General features: G+C 41.2%; 1 protein-coding gene across 3 annotated transcripts in view; it reads right to left on the minus strand.

The window, feature by feature from the left end:
- Window positions 1–453: 453 nt before the first annotated feature.
- VRK1 (VRK serine/threonine kinase 1) overlaps window positions 454–23,451 on the minus strand; it is a 58,520-nt gene continuing 35,522 nt past the window's right edge. For 2 of the 3 annotated variants that reach the window (XM_006123752.5, XM_075926613.2), the window contains exons 12-14: window positions 13,992–14,091; window positions 13,612–13,693; window positions 454–688 (exon numbers count right to left, since the gene is read on the minus strand). In XM_006123752.5, the coding sequence (XP_006123814.2) occupies window positions 601–688; window positions 13,612–13,693; window positions 13,992–14,091 (270 nt within the window). In that variant the 3' untranslated portion in view covers window positions 454–600. The remainder of the gene's footprint in view (window positions 689–13,611; window positions 13,694–13,991; window positions 14,092–23,451) is intronic. The other variant, XM_006123753.5, reaches the window with a different exon arrangement.

A 23,451-nucleotide genomic window follows, 5' to 3' on the forward strand; every position in this document is an offset into this window, starting at 1 on the left:
TGTTCAGACTATTACATTTTGTTGTGTAAGACTTGAGAAGGGAAGTGATGTTTGTTCACTCTTTAAATGCTTCCGCTGATCCTATTTAATTCAAACACTCAAGAAATACTTGGAAAAAGAAATGTCTATACAGTGATTCAAAAAGCCCCTTCCTTCTCTTCCAATTAATGCTACGTCCATATTTTATACGTCCACAAAGACTTCATGCAAAAACAGGGAAGACGAGATGCGACAGTGCTATTTTTAAGGTAACAAGATGCAAATCCACAAAAACATTTTAATATAATTTCCGATTTTCTTGCTACAACAGAAAGGGGCAAAAAAGGCACAATTATCTCTTCTCTTCAAGTTCCTTCAAAAGCATGAAAAAATGCAAGTACTAAAAACAACCTTATTTCATAATTTGAAAACTTCTGCATTTATGGGTAGTGACTTGTACATGGAGTACACAAATGAACTTTAATAAAATATTTATTCTTCAAAATAAGGTACAAACTGCAATAGAGTCATTTTTCAGAGCCTGTAAAAATAAACATTAAAAGGGGGAGCAAAGATTCCAGGGCTACAGTAGCCAAACAAAGCAAAGCAAAGAGGGACATCTTATTCTGGTTCATCTATTTCTGGACTCTCTTTCTGGGTCTTGTGCTTTTCGGTGATCTCTTCTTCAGCATTTGGGTGGCTTCTGAATCTGTAGGTTTAAAAAAAAAAACAGAATCAAATTTTATCTTGACATAAAGATAGAAGTTTTATGAGAAGATAGTTTACAATATTAGCATTTTAAAAGGATAAAAACTCCAATTAGTTTGGATCTACTCTACAAATAACGTTTCCAATCCCAGGCTGTGGGCATCCTTCACAATCTCTTTAAAAATAAACAGTATTCAATTAAATGCAACTCTCACATTTACTCCCTGATTGCATCAGTTACTTTGCAATACTTTGGTAACAGTAAAGGTAACAAACACTGCCATCTACACAAGATTTAAATTTCCTGAAAATTTACTTAGTTTAATTTTTCTTTCAAAAAGCTCAGCCTTAAATGATAAAACAAGCCATGATAGTCTCTCAGACAGAGGCTCCAGCGCCTGTTTGAAAGCAGGAAGCAAACTGGAAAACCAGCTGGTCTAGTGTCAAAAGGAGCAGAACACAATGCGGAACCACTTCTGACAGCTTTCTTCCTGATGTACAGTGGTCAGGAGCTACATGCTCATGTGTGCTAGTAGTAACCACGACAGGAAAATAAAAGGAAAATAAACATACAGGCAGTCCCCGGGTTACGTACAAGATAGGGACTGTAGGTTTGTTCTTAAGTTGAATCTGTATGCAAGTCGGAACTGGCATCCAGATTCAGCCGCTGCTGAAACTGACCAGCAGCTGACTACAGGAAGCCCGAGGCAGAGTTGCTCTGCCCCGGGCTTCCTGGAATCAGCCGCTGATCAGTTTGAACAGGCTGAATCTGGACGCCAGTTCCGACTTACATACAGATTCAACTTAAGAACCCCAGGCGTCCCCAAGTCAGTTGCTGCTGAAACTGATCAGCGGCTGATTCCAGGAAGCCCGGGGCAGAGCAACTCTGCCTTGGGCTTCCTGTAGTCAGCGCTGGTCAGTTTCAGCAGCGGCTGACTTGAGGACGCCTGGGGCAGAGCAGCTTAGGTGCTGTCGGGTTGCTCCAGTAGCGCCGAGGAGCGGCGCTACTGGACCAACCGGCAGCGCCCCAGCTGCTGTACCACAGGCGTCCGGAGCAAAGCCGCGGAGCACGGGGGCAGCGGGACAGCCCAGACGTGCCGCGGCTGCCCTGCTGCCCGCGTGCTCTGCGGCTTTGCTCCCCGTCTCCCTGGTCTGCTGGTCTCCAGCAGACCAGCAGACCAGGGAGACGGGGAGCAAAGCCTCTGAGGATGCCGGCAGCGGGACAGCCTCAGAGGCTTTGCTCCCCGTCTCCCGGGTCTGCTGATCTCCAGCAGACCAGGGAGACGGGGAGCAAAGCCGCGGAGCACGTGGACAGCGGACAGCCCAGACGCGCCGCGCTGTCCCGCTGCCGGCGTCCTCCGAGGCTTTGCTCCCTGTCTCCCTGGTCTGCTGGAGACCAGCAGACGTGGAGCAAACCCCATTCATAACTGCGGATCCGACATAAGTCGGATCCGCGTAACTCGGGGACTGCCTGTAATTTATCTTTTCCAAAAATGCAGAGACCACCCACACTCTATATTGTTTTGGCTCCCAAGTCTCTACTACAACCCTTTTGAACATGGTCCTGTCTTCTTCCCTTGAGTTCCTACAAGAAACTAACTATATACCTCTGGGCCTTTCTAAAGAAGCAGAATTACCCACGTTGTCTCAATTCCTGTGACTGCTTACTGATGCAAGAATGACTAACCTAGTTCAAGCTGGACTTTGTGTGTCCACTGAAAATTGTTTTAAGAGAATGGCCAACTGTTAACCAGAAGAAGCCAGTATTATGAAGTTAAGTTAGCTTTGTCTGCCCATCCTGGAACAGAGCAGTGGCCATTTATTTCAGTATCCCACGTGAAGTCAATAACACCTGCTTTAGAAGCAGGTGCAAGCAACTCTGAAAGGGGAAACTATGGAATTACCCTCCCATTATCAATCCTTCCTTCCTAACCCATCAGTGAAAAGCTGACTTAAATCCTGGGAAGGGTTTATATCCCTTTCAAACTTAACAACATATAGCTTATGTAATTGTCTATGTTCTCATTAAACACGTGTCCAAATTTTTTAGGCCTACAAAGTTTTTAAATTGAATGATTATCTTGTGGCAATGAGTTAAAACAGAATCAGTGGTCTATAAAAACAATTCCTTTTATCAGTTTGACTTCAGGTTCACTGAGATTCTTTTAACTTTTGTATTGTGATGAAAGGTACACAGGAGTGCCTGAATCATGCCGTCCTTGGCAGGAAAGGGAGGAAAATAAACTAATCTTCACCCTTCCAGTGACAGACACTGAAATCCCACCCCAGATTTAGCTGAGCAGCTTCCTTTACATGAGTGCCTTGCACAGAAAGGAAAAAGAAATGGGAATATTTTCTTCTACTCAAAAGGTGGGCTGGCTGGCTGAAATGCTGCAGAGAACATCCATTCATCCATATCTCAATATTAAAGAGGGCCTCTCAGCATGAAGATGTTAAGTGGAAAAATAAACTTTTTGGAAAAGATACAGGAATTCCTAACCTCTCCATTTAATGAGTTCAGTTGTCAAGGATTTCTAAATTAAACAAAAAGAGGAGGTGGGAAGAAGTTTCTTTGTCATGAAGTCCTAAATATCTGTCTTCTAGGAGCCTAAAAAGTAAAGCTCATTTTCATAACTAAGAAAATTTAACATCAAAGAATACATCTTGCGGGGATACTGTTGAAGAAGTTGCAACACGTTTCCTGAAAATGTACCATAGGGAAATACCCTGAATTGACAATAATGAGTCAGTGGTGTAATGAAAGCTGGTTTCAATCAGAGGCAAGGTGTCTAGAAAGTAAACTTAATTGAGCAGGTCTGGGACACAAAAGCTTACAAGAGAAAGAATTTTATGTGCCAAAGAAACATATGCATATTACCAAACATTCTGTTCTCTCTGACACAGGGGCAACAAGTACTGAATGCACCAGAGAATTTTAAGAAGCCCTAAGATGTATTCATAAAGGGCACTACCAATAGCTTTTTACCTGGGTTTCCTGGGGAGCTCCTTTATCTTAGACCATGGTAAAAAAAAGATGACTACCAGGGTAAAATGGAAGGGAACAGAACAGAAGAAAATGAAACCCAAAATGCAAGAGAAGCAGAAAGAGAAGGCCTGGAGTCAGACAGCAAAGACTTGGGAAGAGCTGAAGCCAAAGCGACACTGGACCAAAAAACTGCACCAGAATTAGACATACCGCTAAGACTGACCAATATGCAATCAAAATAATAAGGCAGATGGAGTAAGGGCCATTTTTCCTCTAAAGAGAGGGAATACAAGAGCTCTATTCTCCTTGGAAGAGTTCTCCCCCAAAAAAGCGTCCTTCAAAGAAAGCAGCATATTAATATAGAAAGCGTTGCAGTGCAATATTTCTTAAAAATTCCTGAGACAATGGAAACCTGTACAATCAAAGTAGGATCAACAGACCATATTTAGTTTTGCTCTTCTCTAGTAGCCATCTCCTAATGCTTTTTACCAATTACTAGAGGAAAAGTTGGAACTGGATTAAAAAAAGTGGGATAATGAATCCATGATTTCAGGAGGACAGAAGAAAGAAAAACTAAAGGACTGAGGAGCAACATTTCCTCTAATCTTTTCCTTCCATATGTGGATTTTTTTCCATCTATTGTGGGATACATTTTATATGTGCACTGAGGCATGTGAATGTGCACTACCAGTAGAAATAAAAAATACATAGATGTGGGCACTCTGCCAATCAGCTGGGTGGCATGTGAATCTATTCTGAGTGGTCACAAAAGTGCACAACTTACAGGGAATACTGCTGAGGAGTCTTGCTTTTATATACTCTTCTTTTCATTCGTCTTTTCTTCTGTGCTTCTTGGTAGATGATCCCATAACACAGAGAGAGTGGAATTTTTCATAAAATGAGGATATTGTGGGAAAAGGAGCACAAGAACAAAGTATGGTTCCATGATCCTGTCCTGTATATGCTATAGGACTATGTCTGGGGTTTCAAATGTTTTATTACAAAATGAACTAAAAATATTAAGCTGCTTAAATCTAGCTACTTTCAGAATTGCAAACAAAAAAAAGCCCCTTTATTTCAGTTATAGTATTGAAAACATACCAACCAATTCTGCTTCTGACAGTGATCAATATCAAATGTTTCAGAGGAAGTGACAAGACCAATAAACCCAATTATCGGGAAAACTATCCATTTAAAGAGTTACTTCCCACATCCTATCAGTTAATAGCGCATATTCTGATATAGGCCCAAGAAAGAAAAGGATCACATGATCTATCTTCTGCAGTACCTTGTGGATCACCAAATTCATGTCCATATTACTTAAATGTTGGAGAAATGTAAGTCTAAGCTGAATGAAAATAATATCACCTAAAGATTTATAAGACAATTCAGTATCTATTTTATTTAGTGCTATGCTGTACAAAAAGCCAAAAGCTAAGTTCCTTTTAATTAAGAGAGGCAGTTGAACATGCATTTTTGACTTCCTAGTTAACTATTTATTTGTATAATCTTATTCTTAATGTCACTAGTATAGGTTGAAACTCCATAATCCCTAGTTTCCTAGTCCGGCAACACCCCGGTCCGGCATTGTCAGGGATAAGCCAGCGGGTTCAGACTAGTACTGTTTCCAGACTAGAAGGCCTAGAGCACGGGTTCCCAAACTGGGGGGCGTGAAGAAATTTCACGGGGAGTGTGAGGTGACCCACCCCTCCCCCTTAAGTTTTGCTGCTCAACAAGTTTTGATGCTAATGGAGGGGTGGGGGAAGGGGCATGAGGGTTTCTCAAAAATCAAAAACTGGGCGTGATGCCAAAAAGTTTGGGAACCACTGGCCTAGAGAGTGGAGTCCCAGGTGGCAGCAGCCCTTCTCCACCCCCCAAGTGGCAGCATGGGAGCTGCCATAGAGAGCCCTGAGCTCCAGGCAGCAATGCGCCCCCTCCTCCCCAGAGAAAAGCAGAACCACGGGGGAAAAGCAGTGCCTCCCACCTGTAGGGAGAAAGCAAAACTGTGGAGAAAGGGGCTCTGCTTCCTGAACCCCCCTGTCTGCTGTGGGGAGGGCAGAGATCCTAGTGGCAGGAGGACAGCAAGGAGGAAAAATGGAGTCCCTAGTGCACTGAACTCCCATGGTCTGACAAATTCCCAGGTTCAAAAACTGTCAGGTCCCAAGGGTGCCGGACCAGAGATGGTCAAAGCTGTAGTTGACTATGTCTTCTCAGTTACCTTTTAAATATTTATAATTCAGGACACACCAGAATCAGGATCACGACCTCCCTGTGCTAGGCGCCATATACAAAGACATGATCCTAGCTGTTATAAGATGTACAATCCAAAAGACTTCTCTAAAGGAAGAGGGGGAAACTTTCTTATAGTAATTTCATTATCACAACTCAAAATGTGTCAGGTGTTTTGAGAGATTTGCATACTTTACATTCCTTAGCAATGCTCACCATTTTATTAATCTATATAAGCAATACCAGCATTGAAGATAGAAGTATTGATTTTTTTTCCTCCTGAACTATTAGAAATCAATAAGAAAAAAAATTAAGCTATATGACAAGTCTTAATCCAACACTAGGGATGTAAAATACTGTTTAAATGGTTAACCAGTTAAACATGTTTAACTGATTAAGGGGCATGGGCTCCCCCCCGACCGACATACACACACATACACACGTACGTAAGGGATGCTCCAGCCCTCCCCTGACCATAGTGGGCTTCTACTCCAATGTCAGGTGTGTTATATTCCTTGAAAGAACACATGTTAAAACACATGGTTTCCAAAGAAAGTATCTCTGCATCACATAAACCCAATTAGTTAAAACTATAAGAAAAAAAATAAAATTTTGTTTTCTCATCTGCTAGCACAGCCCATACACCTTCTTTTAGCAGGCTAGCAAATTAATTTTAAAAGCTTTCAGAATACATCCTTATACAACCACCCTCTAATTACTACAATAGATTTATGCGCACATTTCTTGATACATATAATATAAAAGAAGTTACAGTTAAATACAAAATCTAAATACTGATCTTTAACATCCTCTTCAAGGTTACCATGTTGTTAAAATTCAAAGCTTCTAATACCAATTATATGGTGATAATATTAGAGATTTTTCTTTTTTTCTTTAATGCGGGTCCAAGAATCAGAAGGCAACTGCTACTTTCCCTATAGTAACTGTGGTTACAGATGTTGCAGTCAGCCTGGATCTCGTACTATGGGGCCTTACTGCATGACTTGGTAAGAATGCTGATGCTGTTGAGCAGTCCCTATACACGGGGAGCTTGGATCCCCTTTGGACAGCAGCTACTCCCAACCTGCACAACTGTCTCTGTATCAGAGGCAGCAGCGTGGGGCGGCAGGCAGGTGCCAGTCTGCACAGGAAGCTGGTTTGTGTGGGAAGCCGGTTTGTAGAGGGAGTGGGGCCAGAAACGTACTGGATGCCAGCCTTGCCCCTGGGGACTATCAAATTGTGTAACTACTAAAATTTGATGCGGTTACACGACTATTTAATTACACAATATCTAACCTCTCTAGAACTTGGTAACTTTTCTAAGTAGCAATGTCTCCCAGGACAGTACATGCACTGTGTTGCCTCCTGCTCCCATAAGAGAACATAAAGGGTGAAGTGGTCACATCTTTCTCCTCTGTTCTCTTGCAAATCAATGCCCCTGACTGCTGAATACTCCAAGAAGCAAAGACGATGTGTCATATCCACACTGACTACATCTCCTGAAAGAACCAATTACTATAAGGTAAGCATTCTTCCAGTACGTGTCAACAGTAAATCCCACTGTAGGTGTCTGGCAAACTGTATCCTGGATTGTGGAAATGAGTGAAAATGCATAGCCCTATGAACAGCAAGAGACTGCCACAAAAAGACCAAGGAACAGTAAAAAGATTTGGGCCTGTCAATGTAATATTGAAGAGTTCTGGATAAGTCTAGAACATCCATCTTCTCCCCTTACATGGAATACCTCTTTGAAAACACAAGTTAACTGATCAGTTAAGTGGAACTCAAATGATCTTGGGAAACTTTTGCATGAAATTTCAGTATCCTTATGGAACAAATTATAGAGGGGCTCCACCATGAACAACTGAAGCTTGTTTATCTTCTTGGCTGAAGTAATGGTCTCCAAAAAGACCATTTTGAAGGTGAACTACTAGAACTCAAAGAGGGTGAAGGATGATCTTTGAGATCACATGGGAATATGTTCTTTGACTGATACATCAAGTATACATTAGGCCTTGGAGAAACCTGAAAACTGTTGGATAAAAAAAACAAAGAGGAAAATCAACCATACTGATGGATGATATGCCTATACGTCTGCCAGATGTAGCTCAACTGAACTCAAGTAAAGCAAAAAGCATGCTTGCTGTAGCAAACAATTGAGATTCTCCAGTACCAGGCTGTGCAGTACAGCTAAGCAGTGTTGTGCAGCCTATATTGAGAACTTTTTGTATTTTCCTGCTCTGTAATAGGATTTTCTTGAACTTAGAAGTAGTAAACTGCTTTAACCATGCTCGACCAAACAGCATCCAGTCCATCAAGTGTAGAGATTATGGTCTAGGTACTAAGCACAATGTCTGGCTGGTCACAAGCCCAACTGGTGACTGAATACCTGTTGTATTTACGTCTATCAACTAGAACTGACTCAGCCAACGGGGGAGCTATTATGATAAATATGGCTCAGTCTCACCTGACTGAGAATCACTTTGAAAGTTAGAGGAATCATTGGGAACGTACATACAAGTTCTCGATTACACTACAGAAGGAAAGCCATAAGTAACGAACCCTAGCTAGCATACTTTCTAGAATAGGAGTTTAGACACCTGGCAATGTCCTTGGAGGCAAATACATCAACAGCAGTGTCATCCAATAATAAAATATCAAATATGTGACTGAATCCTGAAGGGACCACTTGGGGCTGTGCAAGACGCCTGGATCACTGGGTACTTTCTACAGCTTGATTGTTCCTTTCAAGGGGGAAGGAGAAGGTATCCCCCTTGCTTCTTTATAAAATGCATACCCAGTATATTGTTTGTCAGTATCTGCACTATAGAATGCTGTAGGACAGTGAGAATTGTCTTTTATAAGCTTCCTTCCACCCTATATAGCAGAGCAAAGGATGTTCATTTTGACTAGGCCCATTTGGATCATGATGAGTCACAATGTTCTGTTTTATAATTAAAAGCACCATTTCAGGGCTGCAGGGGTGGGATGAGGCCACTGAGACTGCTGTAACTCCTCGTTGAGCTGCAAGAAATGGCCTCACTTTACTATCACTTCCAGGTCCAAGAGCTTGCTCAGTACCAACTCCCTACTACACCAGTCCATTGACACCACTCCACTGCTGGCCCATGCCCAGGCTACTGGTCCAGAACTACCTCAGAGAGGTGAGAGGCAGTGAGGAAGCATGGGGAAGGGAGCAGTGAGTGACGTACTGAGGGAATAAGGAAGGGGTGATGATATTCGGAATGAGAATTATAGAGAAGGTAACTAATGTAAGCTCAGTAGCTGTCAACCAATACCTTGTCTATTTTAGAGCCACTTTTCCCCTCGTCCAAGGAATTCAGTATCTCTCTCACCAATCAGCTATTGAAAGTGATGCTTATCTCCTCACTAGTAAGTGTCCCATCTACACAGTAGTATGATACCATAGCAAAACTATGGTGTTTATGCCTTCTCCTACTATGATGGAGGTGGCGCTGACACATTGGAGAGACTCTGTACCATCTCACAATGCATATAAGCAAGTCCATATCAGAGAAGGATGTGATTTCACAGTAGTCACTAATAACTGCAGCAAAAAGACATAAGAATAGCCGTAACAGCTCACACCTACAGTACATCTAGCCCAGTATCCTGACCTGATGGTGGACAATGCCAGAGGCTTCACAAGGAATGCAAAGAACAATTATGAAGTGATTTATCCTTAATCATCTACTTCCATCTTCTGAAAGTTAGAGGCTTAGAGCATCAGTTGAATCACTGGTTTTCTTATCTAATAACCATTGATAGACCTATCCTCCATGAACTTACCTAGTGGATTTTTTTTTTTTTAATCTCAGTTACAATTTTGGTCTTTACACAAAACTCAGTCAACATGTGGAAATCCTTGCCAGAGGATATCTGTCTGTTTTACACCTGCTGCTTAATTTTGTTGGGTGACTCCTGGTGTTTGTATTATGGAAAGGGACAAATAACACTTCCTTAATTACTTTCTACACCATACATAATTTTATAGACCTCTATCAAATCTTCCCTTTATTCATCTTTTCCAAACTGAGATGTCCCAGTCTTTTTAATTTTTCCTCATGTACAAGCTCCTCCATCTTCCTAATAAGTTTTATTGGTCTTCTCTGTACCTTTTCCAATTCTAATCTATCTTTTTTTTCGAGAACTGCACACAAAATATTCAAGTCATAGGCATACCATAGATTCATAGTGATATTATAATATATTCTGCCTTATCACTTTCCTAGTGGTTCCTAATACTCATAGCTCTTTTAACTTCCATCACACATTGAGCAAAACTTATTTTTCCCAGAGAACTATCCACAACAACTCCACATCTATTTCTTATGTGGTAACAGCCAATTTAGATCCATTATTTTATCTGTATAGTTGAAATTGTTTTTCAATGCGATTTACTTTAAAATCTCTCAAAAGTCAGGAAGACTCCCCTTACAATAGCGCCTACCAATTTGCAAAATAGCTCCATTCCCTTGAAGGATCCATAGTTGCCTGGACTTCTCAGAAACCCAGATAGCTGTAGCCACAAGAGACATCTTATTATGATTGCCATGGACGTAATCTAGCAGCTGTAACAGACTAATCCATTTGCTGCTATCTGGCTCTCTTCAATAACATCTCTGAACACTGATCCATAGTACAGTGGCTTAAATGGGAAGGAAAAATATCTTCAGCAAGGCCTGGCTGTTTGTGATACAGAATTGGAGTAAGGCAGATGAATCCAACTTCTGACAGAGAAGATATAAGGATCACAAGAAATTTTCTTTCAAAGTACCCTTAATGGACTGGGCTTTTTCTGCATCAGGTACTATCCAGGTGCTTATGTTAGTAATCCGGGTGCTATGCCTAGGAAAGTGTTCAAAGCGCTTAGAGTATTACTTGGTACTTTTCTACTTTGAGTCTAGTATACTCTTGTTAACTGGGGGGAGGGGGGAAATTCTTGATAGCACAAAGCAGCTGAGAACAACTTGTCTGTATTCCCTAGGATCAGTGTCTCCAAAATCAAGGTTTCAGATATCTTTGAGGAGCAGGTCTTGGAAGGCCCTAGCTTCAAGGGTTGGTGCAGGGGCTGAAGTGACTGTCTTATAAAGGAGAACTTAAAGACGTCTTTAGCGGGGAGGGAAGTCTCCACTTGCTTATAAGGGACTTCCTCCATTTCTGGTGAGAGGCCTAGCTATTTAAGTCAATGATGATGAAAACCACTGCCTTTTCCTGGCAACATGTGACCAGAGTATGCTCCTTGACACACAGGAAGGTATCTCTTAGTACGCCTATTAAAGTGAAGATGGAAAATTAAGGGTACTGGCTAGATTGGCATTGGACAAGTCAACACCAGTCACAAGAGTGCCCAGAATGGAGTATTTCCAGGACTCCCCCTCAGATCCTTTTATGGTCTAACAGGACAGGGTTCCCTAAGTGATGTAGGGGAGAATGAGTGAGTTGGAGATGGTGAAATGAAGTATTTCTCTGGGAAAAGAGACTCTGAGTAAATCCAGTGCCTGTCCTGGTAATAAGGAGATAGAAGATGGCAGTAACTCAAAAGGCATATATCAGAACTAATAATGGTTCTGGTGTCAAAATAAGCAACAGTAACATCGTATCTTGAATGATCTTCATAATCATTACCATGCTCCCAGCTCTCACAATCAAGGAGGACTTGGAAAATGAGTCTTTGGAGAAATGTTTTAATTCGTCCTGAAGGATGAACCCACTATATACTGTAACCTGCAATTGCATTTGTTGTGGGTCTGCTGCTTGGCACTCTGCGAAGCAGATGACATGGGTCTCTTTTCCTGGAGTCTGTACCAAAGCAGTCAGTGCAGAGTTCACGATGTCAGAGTGCACGTGTCAGGGCAGTCAGGGCCTTAAGTCTTTGTGTCAATGGCCTCGATGCCCTTTTTGAGGACTTCCTGCTGGAACAAGTGGTCAAGTGCCTGCTTTCTACAACACTTGCTGTGGATAATCTCCTCTATTCAGACTCCGTGAATCTCTCCTGTCCAGAATCAAATACGCTTTCATGGATTGCTCAAAGAGCTGTAATTTGATTCTTCTCTCTCTCGATATTTAAAATGTGGGCCAAGAAGAAACAACGGATTGAGCATCTGTCTTTTAAGGTGTGCCCCTCAGAACAGAAAAATCATCTGTGTGCCTGCTGATTAAGGGCAAAAGATCAGTTCACAGTGGACAGAGTTTAACCCAGATGGGTTGAGCCTCCACCATGACTGCTAGCATGAAATGTCTGAAGCCTCAAAGGGGTTACCCCCTGGCTTTTGTTTTAAATTTGTTGGAACATCCAAATCAATTAGAAACATGCAATAGAAGATGGTTTTCTTCATAAAATATTCAGATGCAAGTTTAAAGCTCAAGGTAGAATAGCAGATCAGACATTTGCTCTGATTTGTCTTTTTGGCACATTTGATAAGGAAGAGGAAGTTGAGGGAGTTTCACAGCCACTCCATTCTTTAAGCCCTTACATAAGAGCATGTAGTGACACAGGACACATATAGCCCCTGACAGAGTTGTTACTCATTCATAGGACACGTGCACTTTCAGAGAGATTCAAATCGATGCACACAAAGAACAACTGTTTATTACTTAACTCATATTTTAGAAGGCAATTCAATAAAGATATGCAGTAGTCATAAAAAAGATACCATGAATATTTTAACTAGGAAGAACCAAGAACAATCTTTTCAGATTTGGATCTGGTTTAGGCCAATACCTGGGGCAGTGACCAAACCACAGTTAGTGTACAGATTTGGTGGTCACAAAAATCATTAAACATTGTGTAAAATGATCTTAATTAAAATCTATTTAAACTAGAGAATAAAAAAGTCAGCATAAAACTAAATTATTTGGTGAATTCATAAAGTGTAATCTAGTTAATTAACAATCTTTCAGTCACTGAAGGACTGGAAAAAGTTACAAATAAATTGAAGTCAACAATACTGAAACATTCATATAAAATATGCACAAATAATTTTTACATTATCAGATTTCTCTGTAATGTAATCAGCTGAAACACGAAGGGCCATGTCAAACTTAGATATGAAACTAGTCTGACTGCTGTAGTTCATACTACTTAGGTATTTATACCAGGCTCAATTCATAAGCTACAAACAATTCTACTTCAAAGTGTAGCGTCATTTTTTCCCCTGCCTTCCTTCCTTTACTTCTGCATTTGCTATAAAATCAGTCTTGCTTGTTAAACCTCAAGTGTGTCTGGCTTTCCAGCCCAGCTCATATGAAGAAGCGGGTTTTGTCCATAGAAGCTCATTATACTATTTATATTTTTGTTAGTCTCTCAGGTGCCACAGGACTACTAATTGTTTTCCGTTGTTTTGTTGTTGTTGTTGTTATTATTATGCTTAGCCATGGACACTGCTTGCACTTTAATTTATAAAATATAATCCGAAATAAAAAATTCTTCAGAATAATGTACTAATTTTCCCCCTTATCTATGTGAGGGATGAATAGCATAGGCCAAAGCCAGAAACAGCATGAATACACACTACACAAGTTTTCCCAGACAGCTGTACTAGTGAATCTTAATCTTGGCTTATAATAAGTGTTTTTTCTCCTCTACGTAAATCAATTATGCCAAACTATACCAAATTATTTTAATTATATTTTCATAATTATCTAGCCTTAAGACTACTCCTTTCCTTTTCTTTAAATCCACTCACTGTTGTAAGCTGCTGCTGCTGCTGCTGCTAGCCTCTGGCTGTAACATGTTGTGATGAATTGGTCCTGAGGAGTCAGTGTTTCCTGACAGTGAATTGGACAAGATGGGAAGAGAAAAATGAAAAGGAAGGGGAGAATGACCAATGGCAAAAGGGGGAAGTGAGCAGCTTCTAATGCTTATCAACAGTCCCGTTAGCTTTATATAACAAGTAGCCACATTGAACGTATTCATATAATTCTATACATACGACAGATAACTTTGGGATGGGGGGAAGAAATTGAGACATATCTGCCACAAAAGCCAAAAATTTAAAGGTAGGAGTAATTCTCATCAGTAGACTGTGAACACCACAGATTAATGGAATTGTAGCTCTTGACTTACTACAACGAGCAGATCTCTTCTTTCGTGGACTTTCCACATTCTCCACATCTGTTCCAGTGCTCTCCTCTGTTGTGGCTGCTGCTGCAGCCTTTCTTTTCTTCTGTGAAAGAGTGAAGAAAAGTGGTTGAGACAACAGCAAAAATTCCAAGTATACAGACTAAATAAGATTACGGTAGAACCTATATTTACATATGTTACTCCATGATTCTAAGTCACCTAATCTCATTTTTCCCCACAATCTCTGTAACACCTGATATGAACATTCACTATACTCTATATGCAGAAGGCAACTGACTCAAAAATATTAATCTACAAGTTAGACACAGTACTAATCATAATATACAATTGCAAACAGTTCAGTTTTGCCTTTCCGCAAAAAGCTATCCATTCACATTTTAGGAATGTTTTTATTTTAAATTATAACAACAATCCACATTTCAAAAATCAAGGCCTAATTTTAGTAATAACTTAAATTGAATTATCACTACAGAGAAAGGATCCATCTTAATGTCCTAAAATAATATAGAAAATATTCTTACCAAAAACTAAAAATTAATTATATTTTAGCAATGAGCATGTACTGTATTAAATCAAACTTTATCTGAATCCATGTACTTGCTTACAGCCTTTTTTTGCACAGTATCTAACACCCGCGGACAGTGCATTTTCCATTGAAAAAGAACTTAGATGCCATTAAAGAGAAAGCTCAAGTTTATCCTAAACACATTATCTTAAAACTTCTGAATATACAGAACTGTTATCTATGTATTACAATTAATCCCATTGTTGCAAAGTATTCTTAAGATGCCTATATACACTTTTTTTTAAAGTCACATTTTATATAGGATCTGTTGGCCCACATACATAACTTTGCTAGTTTAACTTGCTTTTTTAGTAACTGAATAAGAATGAAATGTTTTATTAAAGTATTTTTTAAAAGTAGTATTACAACTTCACATAGCTGATAGAAGGGGAAAGCGCATTACATCTTTCCTTTCCAAAGTGTTGCTTCATGATTACCATCTAAACCCTGCTGGGCTGAACAGATTGGTTCGATAATTACATACAATAACTGCAGTGGGCAGGTAACCCTCAGCTGGCACAGGGCAGCTCCCCTGTGAGAACTTCCATATGCAAACTGCACTGATGGAGTGCATTAGGTACATCTTTCCTGCCGGTGCACAGGCCTGATTAACGCCAGCCAAGACTCCAAGGTTAGCATGTCAGCAGATTTGTGATGCATTAGGCAGGAATAAACACAGACACTTTTGTTCATTCTGACCAAAATTAAGGAGGAATATTTCAATACTGCATTGCCTTTATACAGGAGATAATGCATGCCTCCTGATTGTACAGTGAGAGATTTTAAATGCTCATCGTAAAAACAGATATCAATTACATTCTACACAAAAGCAAAGTACATTTATCTTGTTCCCAAGATTATTTAATAAAAAAAGCTCTCAATCTTGATGCAGGTGAACTGCATGGCAACAGAAATCAGGCAGTATTCATCTCACAAAAGCAACACCTGTGAGTTTGAAAAAGAATGGGAGAAGGAAGTCTGAATCACTAACCCATATTTCCACTTTTTATTTTCCAACAGTTATGGAGTGCCATCAGAATGCTAAAGCTCTGAAAAAACAAAGCATGGCCCTTACTCCAAGGGTGCGTCTAGACTGGCAAGATTTTGTGCAAAAGCAACTGCTTTTGCGCAAAAACTTGCCAGCTGTTTACACTGGTTGCTTGAACTTGCGCAAGAGCACTGACTTTGTAATGTACAAAATCAGTGCTTCCTGCGCAAATACTTTCACACTCCTGCTCGGGAAAAAGCCCTCTTGTGCAAGAATACTTGCGCAAGAGGGCCAGTGTAGACAGGGAAGAACTGTTTTGCGCAAAAAAGCCCCGATGGCTAAAATGGCGATTGGGGCTTTCTTGCGCAAAATCGCGTCTAGACTGGCCACGGATGCTTTTGTGCAAAAGCGCTTTTTGCGCAAAAGCATCCGTGCCAATCTAGACGCACTTTTGCGGAAATACTTTTAATGGAAAAACTTTTCCGTTAAAAGTATTTCTGCAAAATCATGCCAGTCTAGACGCAGCCCAGGAGTTTAGTTTAACAGTTATGGAGGTTTCCAATGGAATATAATGCTAATGCTGATAGCTTCTCATTATGCTAAAGCTGGTGGACAGAACAGAGCAATTACGGAGTGATCTGCCTATGTCTTCCACTCCCAGCATCTGTTGACCAGAGATTTAGGGTCACCCCAAGCATGAGTTTGCATCCCTTACTGTTTTGACCAACAAACACTAATCAATCTATCTTTTTATCCAGTTCTTTTTTTAAACTAGTTTTACTTTTGACCACAACAGTTCCAAAGATTAGTTGTGTATTGCGTAAGTAGTACTACCTCTTGTGTGTATTAAATCTGCTGACCATAAATTTCTTGGGGAAACCTCTGGTGTTTGTATTGTGTGAAAGAATAAATAACTTCTCTTCTCACTTTTTCCATGCTATTCATTATTTTATACACCTATCATTTCCTACTTTAGTTGTCTCTTTTCTGACTTGTGTGCACACCAGGGATTTATATAGTGGCATCATATTTTCCATCCCTTTCCCAATAGTTCCTAATATATTGTTAGTCTTTTTTTGAGCAGAATTTTTGTAAGAACCATTCATGATGATACCAAGATTTCTTTCTTTGAGGTTACACAGCTAATTTAGAACCCATCATTGGATATGTGTAGATGGGATTATTTTTCTCCCAAATGTGAATAATTTTACACTTAACACTGAATTTTATCTGAGTTTTGTTACCCAGTCATCCAGTTTTCTGAGATTTCTCCAACTCCTTGCAGTCTACTTTGCACTTACTATTGTTAGTTTGTGTGTCTTTAGCAGGTTGCTTCTCAAATGCTCTGTTTCTCTGACTTATAGTTTTATATTTTACTTGGCAGTGTTTGAGCTCCTTTCTATTTTCCTCATTAGCATCTGACCTCCACATTTTAAAGATGCCTTTTAGCCTCTAATGACCTCCACTACTCTGCTGTTTAGCAACTGTGGAATTCTAAGTATATAGAATCATAGAACACTAGGACTGGGAGGGTCCTCGAGAGGTCATCGAGTCCAGTCCCCTGACCTCCTGGCAGGACCCAGTACCATCTAGACAATCCCTGATAGATGTCTATCTAATCTGCTCTTAAACATCTCCAGAGATGGAGATTCCACAACCTCCCCAGGCAACTTAGTCCAGTGTTTAACCACCCAGTTAGGAAGTTTTTCCTAATGTCTAACCTAAACCTTCCTTGCTGCAGTTTAAGCCCATTGCTTCTTGTCCTATCCTCAGAGGCCAAGGAGAACAATTTTTCTCCCTCCTCCTTGTACACCATTTTAGATACCTGTAAATTGCTATCGTGTCTCTGGGCTTATCTAGACTATGCTAAAGTGTAGAAAGAGCATATGCAAATTCAGCAGGAGTTTGCATGTCTTCTTCCGATCTCACTTTCGAAAGCAGAGCTTTCAAAAGTGAAAGCAGTTTAGACGCAGCTTTTTGGGCGAACCTCCCTCTGTCGAAAAGCCGCGTAAACCTCATTTTTTCAGGAAGAGGCTTTCTGACAAAACGGGGGGAGGGATTCTCCAAAAAACACGCGTCTTAACTACTTTCACTTTTGAAAGCTCTGCTTTTGAATGTGAGATCTGAAGAAGATGCGCAAATTCTGGTGGCATTTACGTATCCTCTTTCGACACTTTATCATAGTCTAGATAAGCCCTCTCTGTCTTCTCTTTTCTAAACTGAACAAGCCCAATTCTTTCAGTCTTCCTTCATAGATCATGTTCTCTAGACTTCTAATCATTCTTGTTGCTCTTCTCTGGACCTTCTCCAAATCTTTCCTGAAAGGTGGTGCTCGGAAGTAGACACAATACTCCGAGTGAGGCCTAACCAGTGCAGAGTTGAGTGGAAGAATGACTGCTCGTGTCTTGCTTACAACACTCCTGTTAATGCACCGCAGAATCGTGTTTGCTTTTTTTGCAACAGCATCAACACTGTTGACTCAGTTAACTTGTGGTCCACTATGACTCCTAGATCCCTTTCTGCAGTACTCCTTCCTAGACAGTTGCTTCCCATTCTGTATGTGTGAGACTGACTGTTCCTTCTAAGTGAAGCACTTCGCATTTGTCCTTATTAAACTTCATCATATTTAGCTTAGACCATTTCTCCAGTTTGTCCAGATCATTTGGAATTATAATCCTATCCTCCAAAGCAGTTACAACCCCTCCCAGCTTCATATCTGCAAACTTAGTAAGTGTACTCTCTATGCCAATATCAAAATCGTTGATGAAGATATTGAACAGAACCGGTCCCAAAATAGACTCCTGTGGAACCCCACTTGTTATGCCCTTCCAGCAGGATTGTGAACCATTAATAACTACTCTGAGAACGGTTTTCTAGCCAATTATACACCCACATTATAGTAGCCTCATCTTAGTTGTATTTGCCTAGATTATTGATAAGAATATCATGTGAGACCGTATCAAATGCCTTACTAAAAACTGGGTATACCACATGCTGCGCTTCTCTTATCCACAAGACTTGTTATCCTATCAAAGAAAGCTATCAGGTTGGTTTGACATGATTTGTTCTTTACAAATTCATGCTGGCTGTTACCTATCACCTTATTATCTTCCAGGTGTTTTCAGATGAATTCCTTAATTACTTGCTCCATTATCTTTCCTGGCACAGAAGTTAAACTGTTTGTTCTGTAGTTTCCTGGGTCATTCCTATTTCCCTTTTATAGATGGGCTCTGTATTTTCCCTTTTCAGTCTTCTGGAATCTCTCCTGTCGTCCATGATTTTTCAAAGATGATATCTAATGAATCAGATACCTCCTCTATCAGTTCCTTGAGTATTCTAGGATGCATTTCATCAGGCCCTATACATTTAGCCTATGCCTCTATTAGAGTATTTTTAAGTCGTCTCCATGTTGTTTTTGATGGCTATTTTTAATTTCCAGTTAAGCAATTACATTACCAATTCTTGTTTAGGTTCCATTTTAGTTTTTGGTTGGTTGGTTTTGGTAGCATCCTATAAGTATGCTAAATTTATTTAGAGTATAGGCACTATTCCCAAGTGGTTCAACTACAAGTACCTTTTGGACGAGATCCTGTGTTTCACTTGGGATTAAATCAAGAATGTGGGTTCTAGGATTAGATTGCTATAAGCAGCAGCCATTTTTAGGGTCTAGAAACATTATCACTGAATCACACCGTAAGGTGACCTTTAACCCATCAATAAAATAATACATCATCTATTAGTGTGATTTCTAGTTTTGCAGCCACTCTCACTGCCCTTAGCATTTCAGAGTCATTATTACCATCATGGCCAGATGGTCAATAACATATTCCTACTACTGTATTATTTAAGCATGGAATTTGTTTCCCTCTAGAGATTCTAGAGTAGTTAAGATTCATTTAAGATTTTCACCTATTTACTGTACGTTTAAATACAAAACTAAACTAAAATCAGGGCCAGGTGGCCTATCAACATAACATATTTTGTATTTCCTATATATTTTGTACTCTGGTATCATTAAGTGTCTCATTATTTATCCTAATTTCACCAAGTTTCCATGATGCCTAATACATCAATGTCCTCACTTAATGCCAGGCATTCTAGTTCACCCATCTTATTATTTAACCTTCTAGCCTTTCTATATAAGCACTTGTACATTTTGTCAATAACTAGTTCCTTGCCTTCATGTGTTATGTTTAAATGAGACTTACGTGACTGTTACACGCTAGCTCTGACCTGTACCTTATCACTCTACATCTCCACTTGCTGTGCCAAAGATCGATCTTTTGGCATTCCATTTAGCAGGTCTAGAAAAGACCCACTAAACTGAATGCTGAGGGTACCCTGGTCAGCACCGGTACTCCTCGCAGATGCAAACGAGAGAGTTTGCTCTTGTCAGCCTCCCACTGTGCAGATGGCGCCAAGCTTAGCTTCAGGTACATCGATTCCAGCTACATTATTTATGTAGCTGGAGTTGTGCATCTTAAGCCGACGTTCCAAGTCCAGCACAGACCTGGCCTCACTGTCTTTTCTGAACTGCATACCAGTATACAGAGTTCTCCCTTCAATAAATTCATCATGAAATGTGTTCACCTCAAATATTAGGCTCCTCTGCACTTTCTGGTTTTCCTTTGGCCACTAGTTTAAAAAACCTCTACAACCATTTTAATTTTGTGCACTAGCAGCATGGTTCCATTTTGATTAAAGTGGAATCCACCCATCCTGCCAGTATAGACTCTTCCTTCCCCAGAAGGTTCCTACATATACGAGGACCACTGGTTCCTCCTCAGCGCTACCAACTAGCTATCTACCTGTATCAGGAGTGCCACTATCTTTGCACTCAGCAGGCAATTCACCATGCAGTTCTACAAGCCATTAAGCACACAACTTTCAGTAAAGGGGGACTTGCTTGCTGAGAACCAACCACTGCAATCTGTCATGCAAACCTTCTGCCAGTAGGAGTGGCACAGTCCTTTCCATTTCATCCTGGAGCCAAAGTTGAAATACTGGACCTAGAATCTAACATAGATGCAAGAGCTTTTGGGCATGGTATGTTACTGCAACAGAAAGCACACTTTGCCATACAGGTCAAATCTGAGTGGCAGTATGACCCTATGTGCCAAAGTTGCAATGAAGGAAGTAGGTGCAGCCATGCAGGACATGGGCTCTACTGCTGTGGGATTAATGCAGCAGGCTTGCTTTCTAATTCTCCCCGTCCCTGAAGGCTTCCTTTCTGAACTGGGCCAGGATTAGAGTTTTAGTGCTGTGATGCTAGTGCCCTGTTGGCAGAGGTGGTGATAGCAAAAGAGAAGGATGATGGCCTATCATTCTGGTCCACATCCATGAATCTGGACCCTGGGTGGGTTGCAAAAAACCCTGACAAAATGAAGATGGTAGGTTACATTAGTAAAAAGTTGGGAACCACTGAGCTAGAAAACCTATAATCTGCTCTAAATGTGTACAACAAAACCATGGCAAATGAATGAAAGCTGACTGTCCTATGGTATCCTACAAGACGACAAGACACAAATAATAACCTAAATGCTTGCAAACAAACTATAGTTAAGTAATGTCACCATCTAGGGAACATAGCTTAAAGAAAATACCTTGGGTTTTAACAGGGGCGACCCTAGACTAGCTGCCAGCAACTGGCGCCCTAGGAGAACCATGCAATTGGCGCCCCCACCTCCAAATGCCTCAGTGATATTATGTCACCATTTGGCGCCCCATTTAGCTTGGTGCCCTAGGCAACGGCCTAGTTCGCCTATATGGACGGACCGCCCCTGGGTTTTAAAAAACTAGGGCCTGATTCAATGGGAAATATATACAATCTGCTGTGCTGGACAAGGACAAACAAGATTCAGAAGGTCACAGATGTTGGCTCTGTAGCGGGCCAACCTAACACAGCAAAGTCAGCCAACAAACAAAGATTTTGTTCAGCATACAGATTCAAACCATACTGATCCACAGGGGGAGGAGAACTCATATTAACAAACTGTCCTTTCTGGGCAGATCTTCACACCTGATTGAGCAGAAATATTAAACAATGAAATTATGGTCATGCAATTTTTAACAAGGGCACTAGTGCTCATGCAAAATCATAGTTTAGGTCGGGTTGCCACTCAAGAAATTATGTTGCGCAGGCATGTGAGAAAAAAAAAAATCACCTCTGAGTGAAATAGCTTAAAATCGACCTAATGTGGTGGCTCCATTGTGCTATGGGAAAGCATCTCTTGCTGACAACTTACCTTCCACCTTTCAGTGAGGCAGAATACTGGATTAAATGGGAAAGTGTTCTGCTAATCAATTTATCATGTCTTCAAAGCCGCTAAATCAATACTGCTACAACGATGTAGAGACAGTGATTATCGTGCCACTGTGGACAAGCCCTTAGAAAAGCTTACAGTATTACTTACCGGAAACCTACCAACTGCTACACTTACATTCATGCCTCTAGCTTCCATCCAAGACACATTTTTCAATCTATTTTTTACAGGCAAGCCCTAAAACAGAACCAGATTTGCTCCAATCCCACAGACAGAGACAAACACCTACAGCAGTGGTCTCCAATCTTTCTAAGCACAGGATCACTTTTTGAATTTAAGTGCAATTGAAGATCTACCTCACCAAAATATCCTTTCCCTGCCTTCTTTGTACCTCTTCTCTGAGGCACCCCTGTCCCTGCACACTCCATCCTCCCTCCCCCATCCTCCCTCACTTTCACCAGGCTGGGGCTGAGGGTTGGGGTGCAGACTCTTGTCTTGGATTAAGGGATCTTGAGTATGAAAGAGGTTCTGAGCTGAGCTTGGGACAGGAAGCTGGGGTGCCGGAGGAGGTTCTAGGAGCAGGCTCTGGGAGGGTGTTTGGATGCAGTGGTGCTTGGGTCTGGGGTGGGGGACTGGAGTGCAGGAGGGGGTTCATGACTAGGGTAGGGTTTCAGGATGTGGGCTCCGACTGGGCCCTGCTGACCTCAGGTGGCTCCTGGGTGGTGGTGGTGCAGTGGGGCTAAGGCAGGCTCACCCCAGCCCTGGGCCTGGGCCTGGCCCTGGCCCTGCACCGCTCCCAAAAGCAGCCAGCAAACTCCATCCCAAGTCCTGTTGTGTCCCCTTTCTGTTCTGTGAAGATAGGATACAGAATGTGGAGGGGCACCCTGACACTGGCACCCTTCTCTCCCTCCCCTGCCCAGCAAGCAGGAAACTCCTGAGGGGACAGCTCCAAGGCAGAGGGCAGAAGCTGCACCACGGTGCAGGGAGGGGCAGCTCAAGTGCTGGAACTTGATAGCCTCTTGTCCAAACCAGTCAGGATCACCTGTCAGAGGCTCCAAGATCTACCAGTAGATCCTGATCTACTGGTTGGTGACCACTGACCTACAGGATCTATATAGAATCTTCTTACAAATGAAATACCCACCCAGGGAAGTGAAAAAACGGATCAGAAAAGTACCCAGACATGAGCTACTTCCAGGCATGCCAAGAACAGAATTCCACTTGTCATCACCTTTAGCCCATAACTTAAATCCCTCCAACACATTATCAACAATCTATAACCTATCTTGGAAAATAACCCTTCACACTTACAGGCCTTGGAAAAAGGCCAATCCTTGCCTACAAACAACCCCCTAATCCCAAACAAATTCTTTCCAGTAACCACGCAGCACATCTCCATCATAATCATTCAAGAACCCAACCCTGCAATCAGCCCCGGTGCCAACTCTGTCCATACATCTACACAGACGATTTCAACACTGGACCCAACCACATCAGGGGCTCATTTAATTGCACATCCACTAATGTGATCTATGCCATTAAATGCCAGCAATGCCCTCTGCCATGTATATTTGCCAAACTGGACAGTCTCTGGAAAGAATTAATGAACACAAATCAGAACTTCAA

This window comes from Pelodiscus sinensis, chromosome 5, assembly GCF_052426305.1.
Source record: "Pelodiscus sinensis isolate ZL-2025 chromosome 5, ASM5242630v1, whole genome shotgun sequence".
Taxonomy (NCBI): Eukaryota; Metazoa; Chordata; order Testudines; family Trionychidae; genus Pelodiscus; species Pelodiscus sinensis.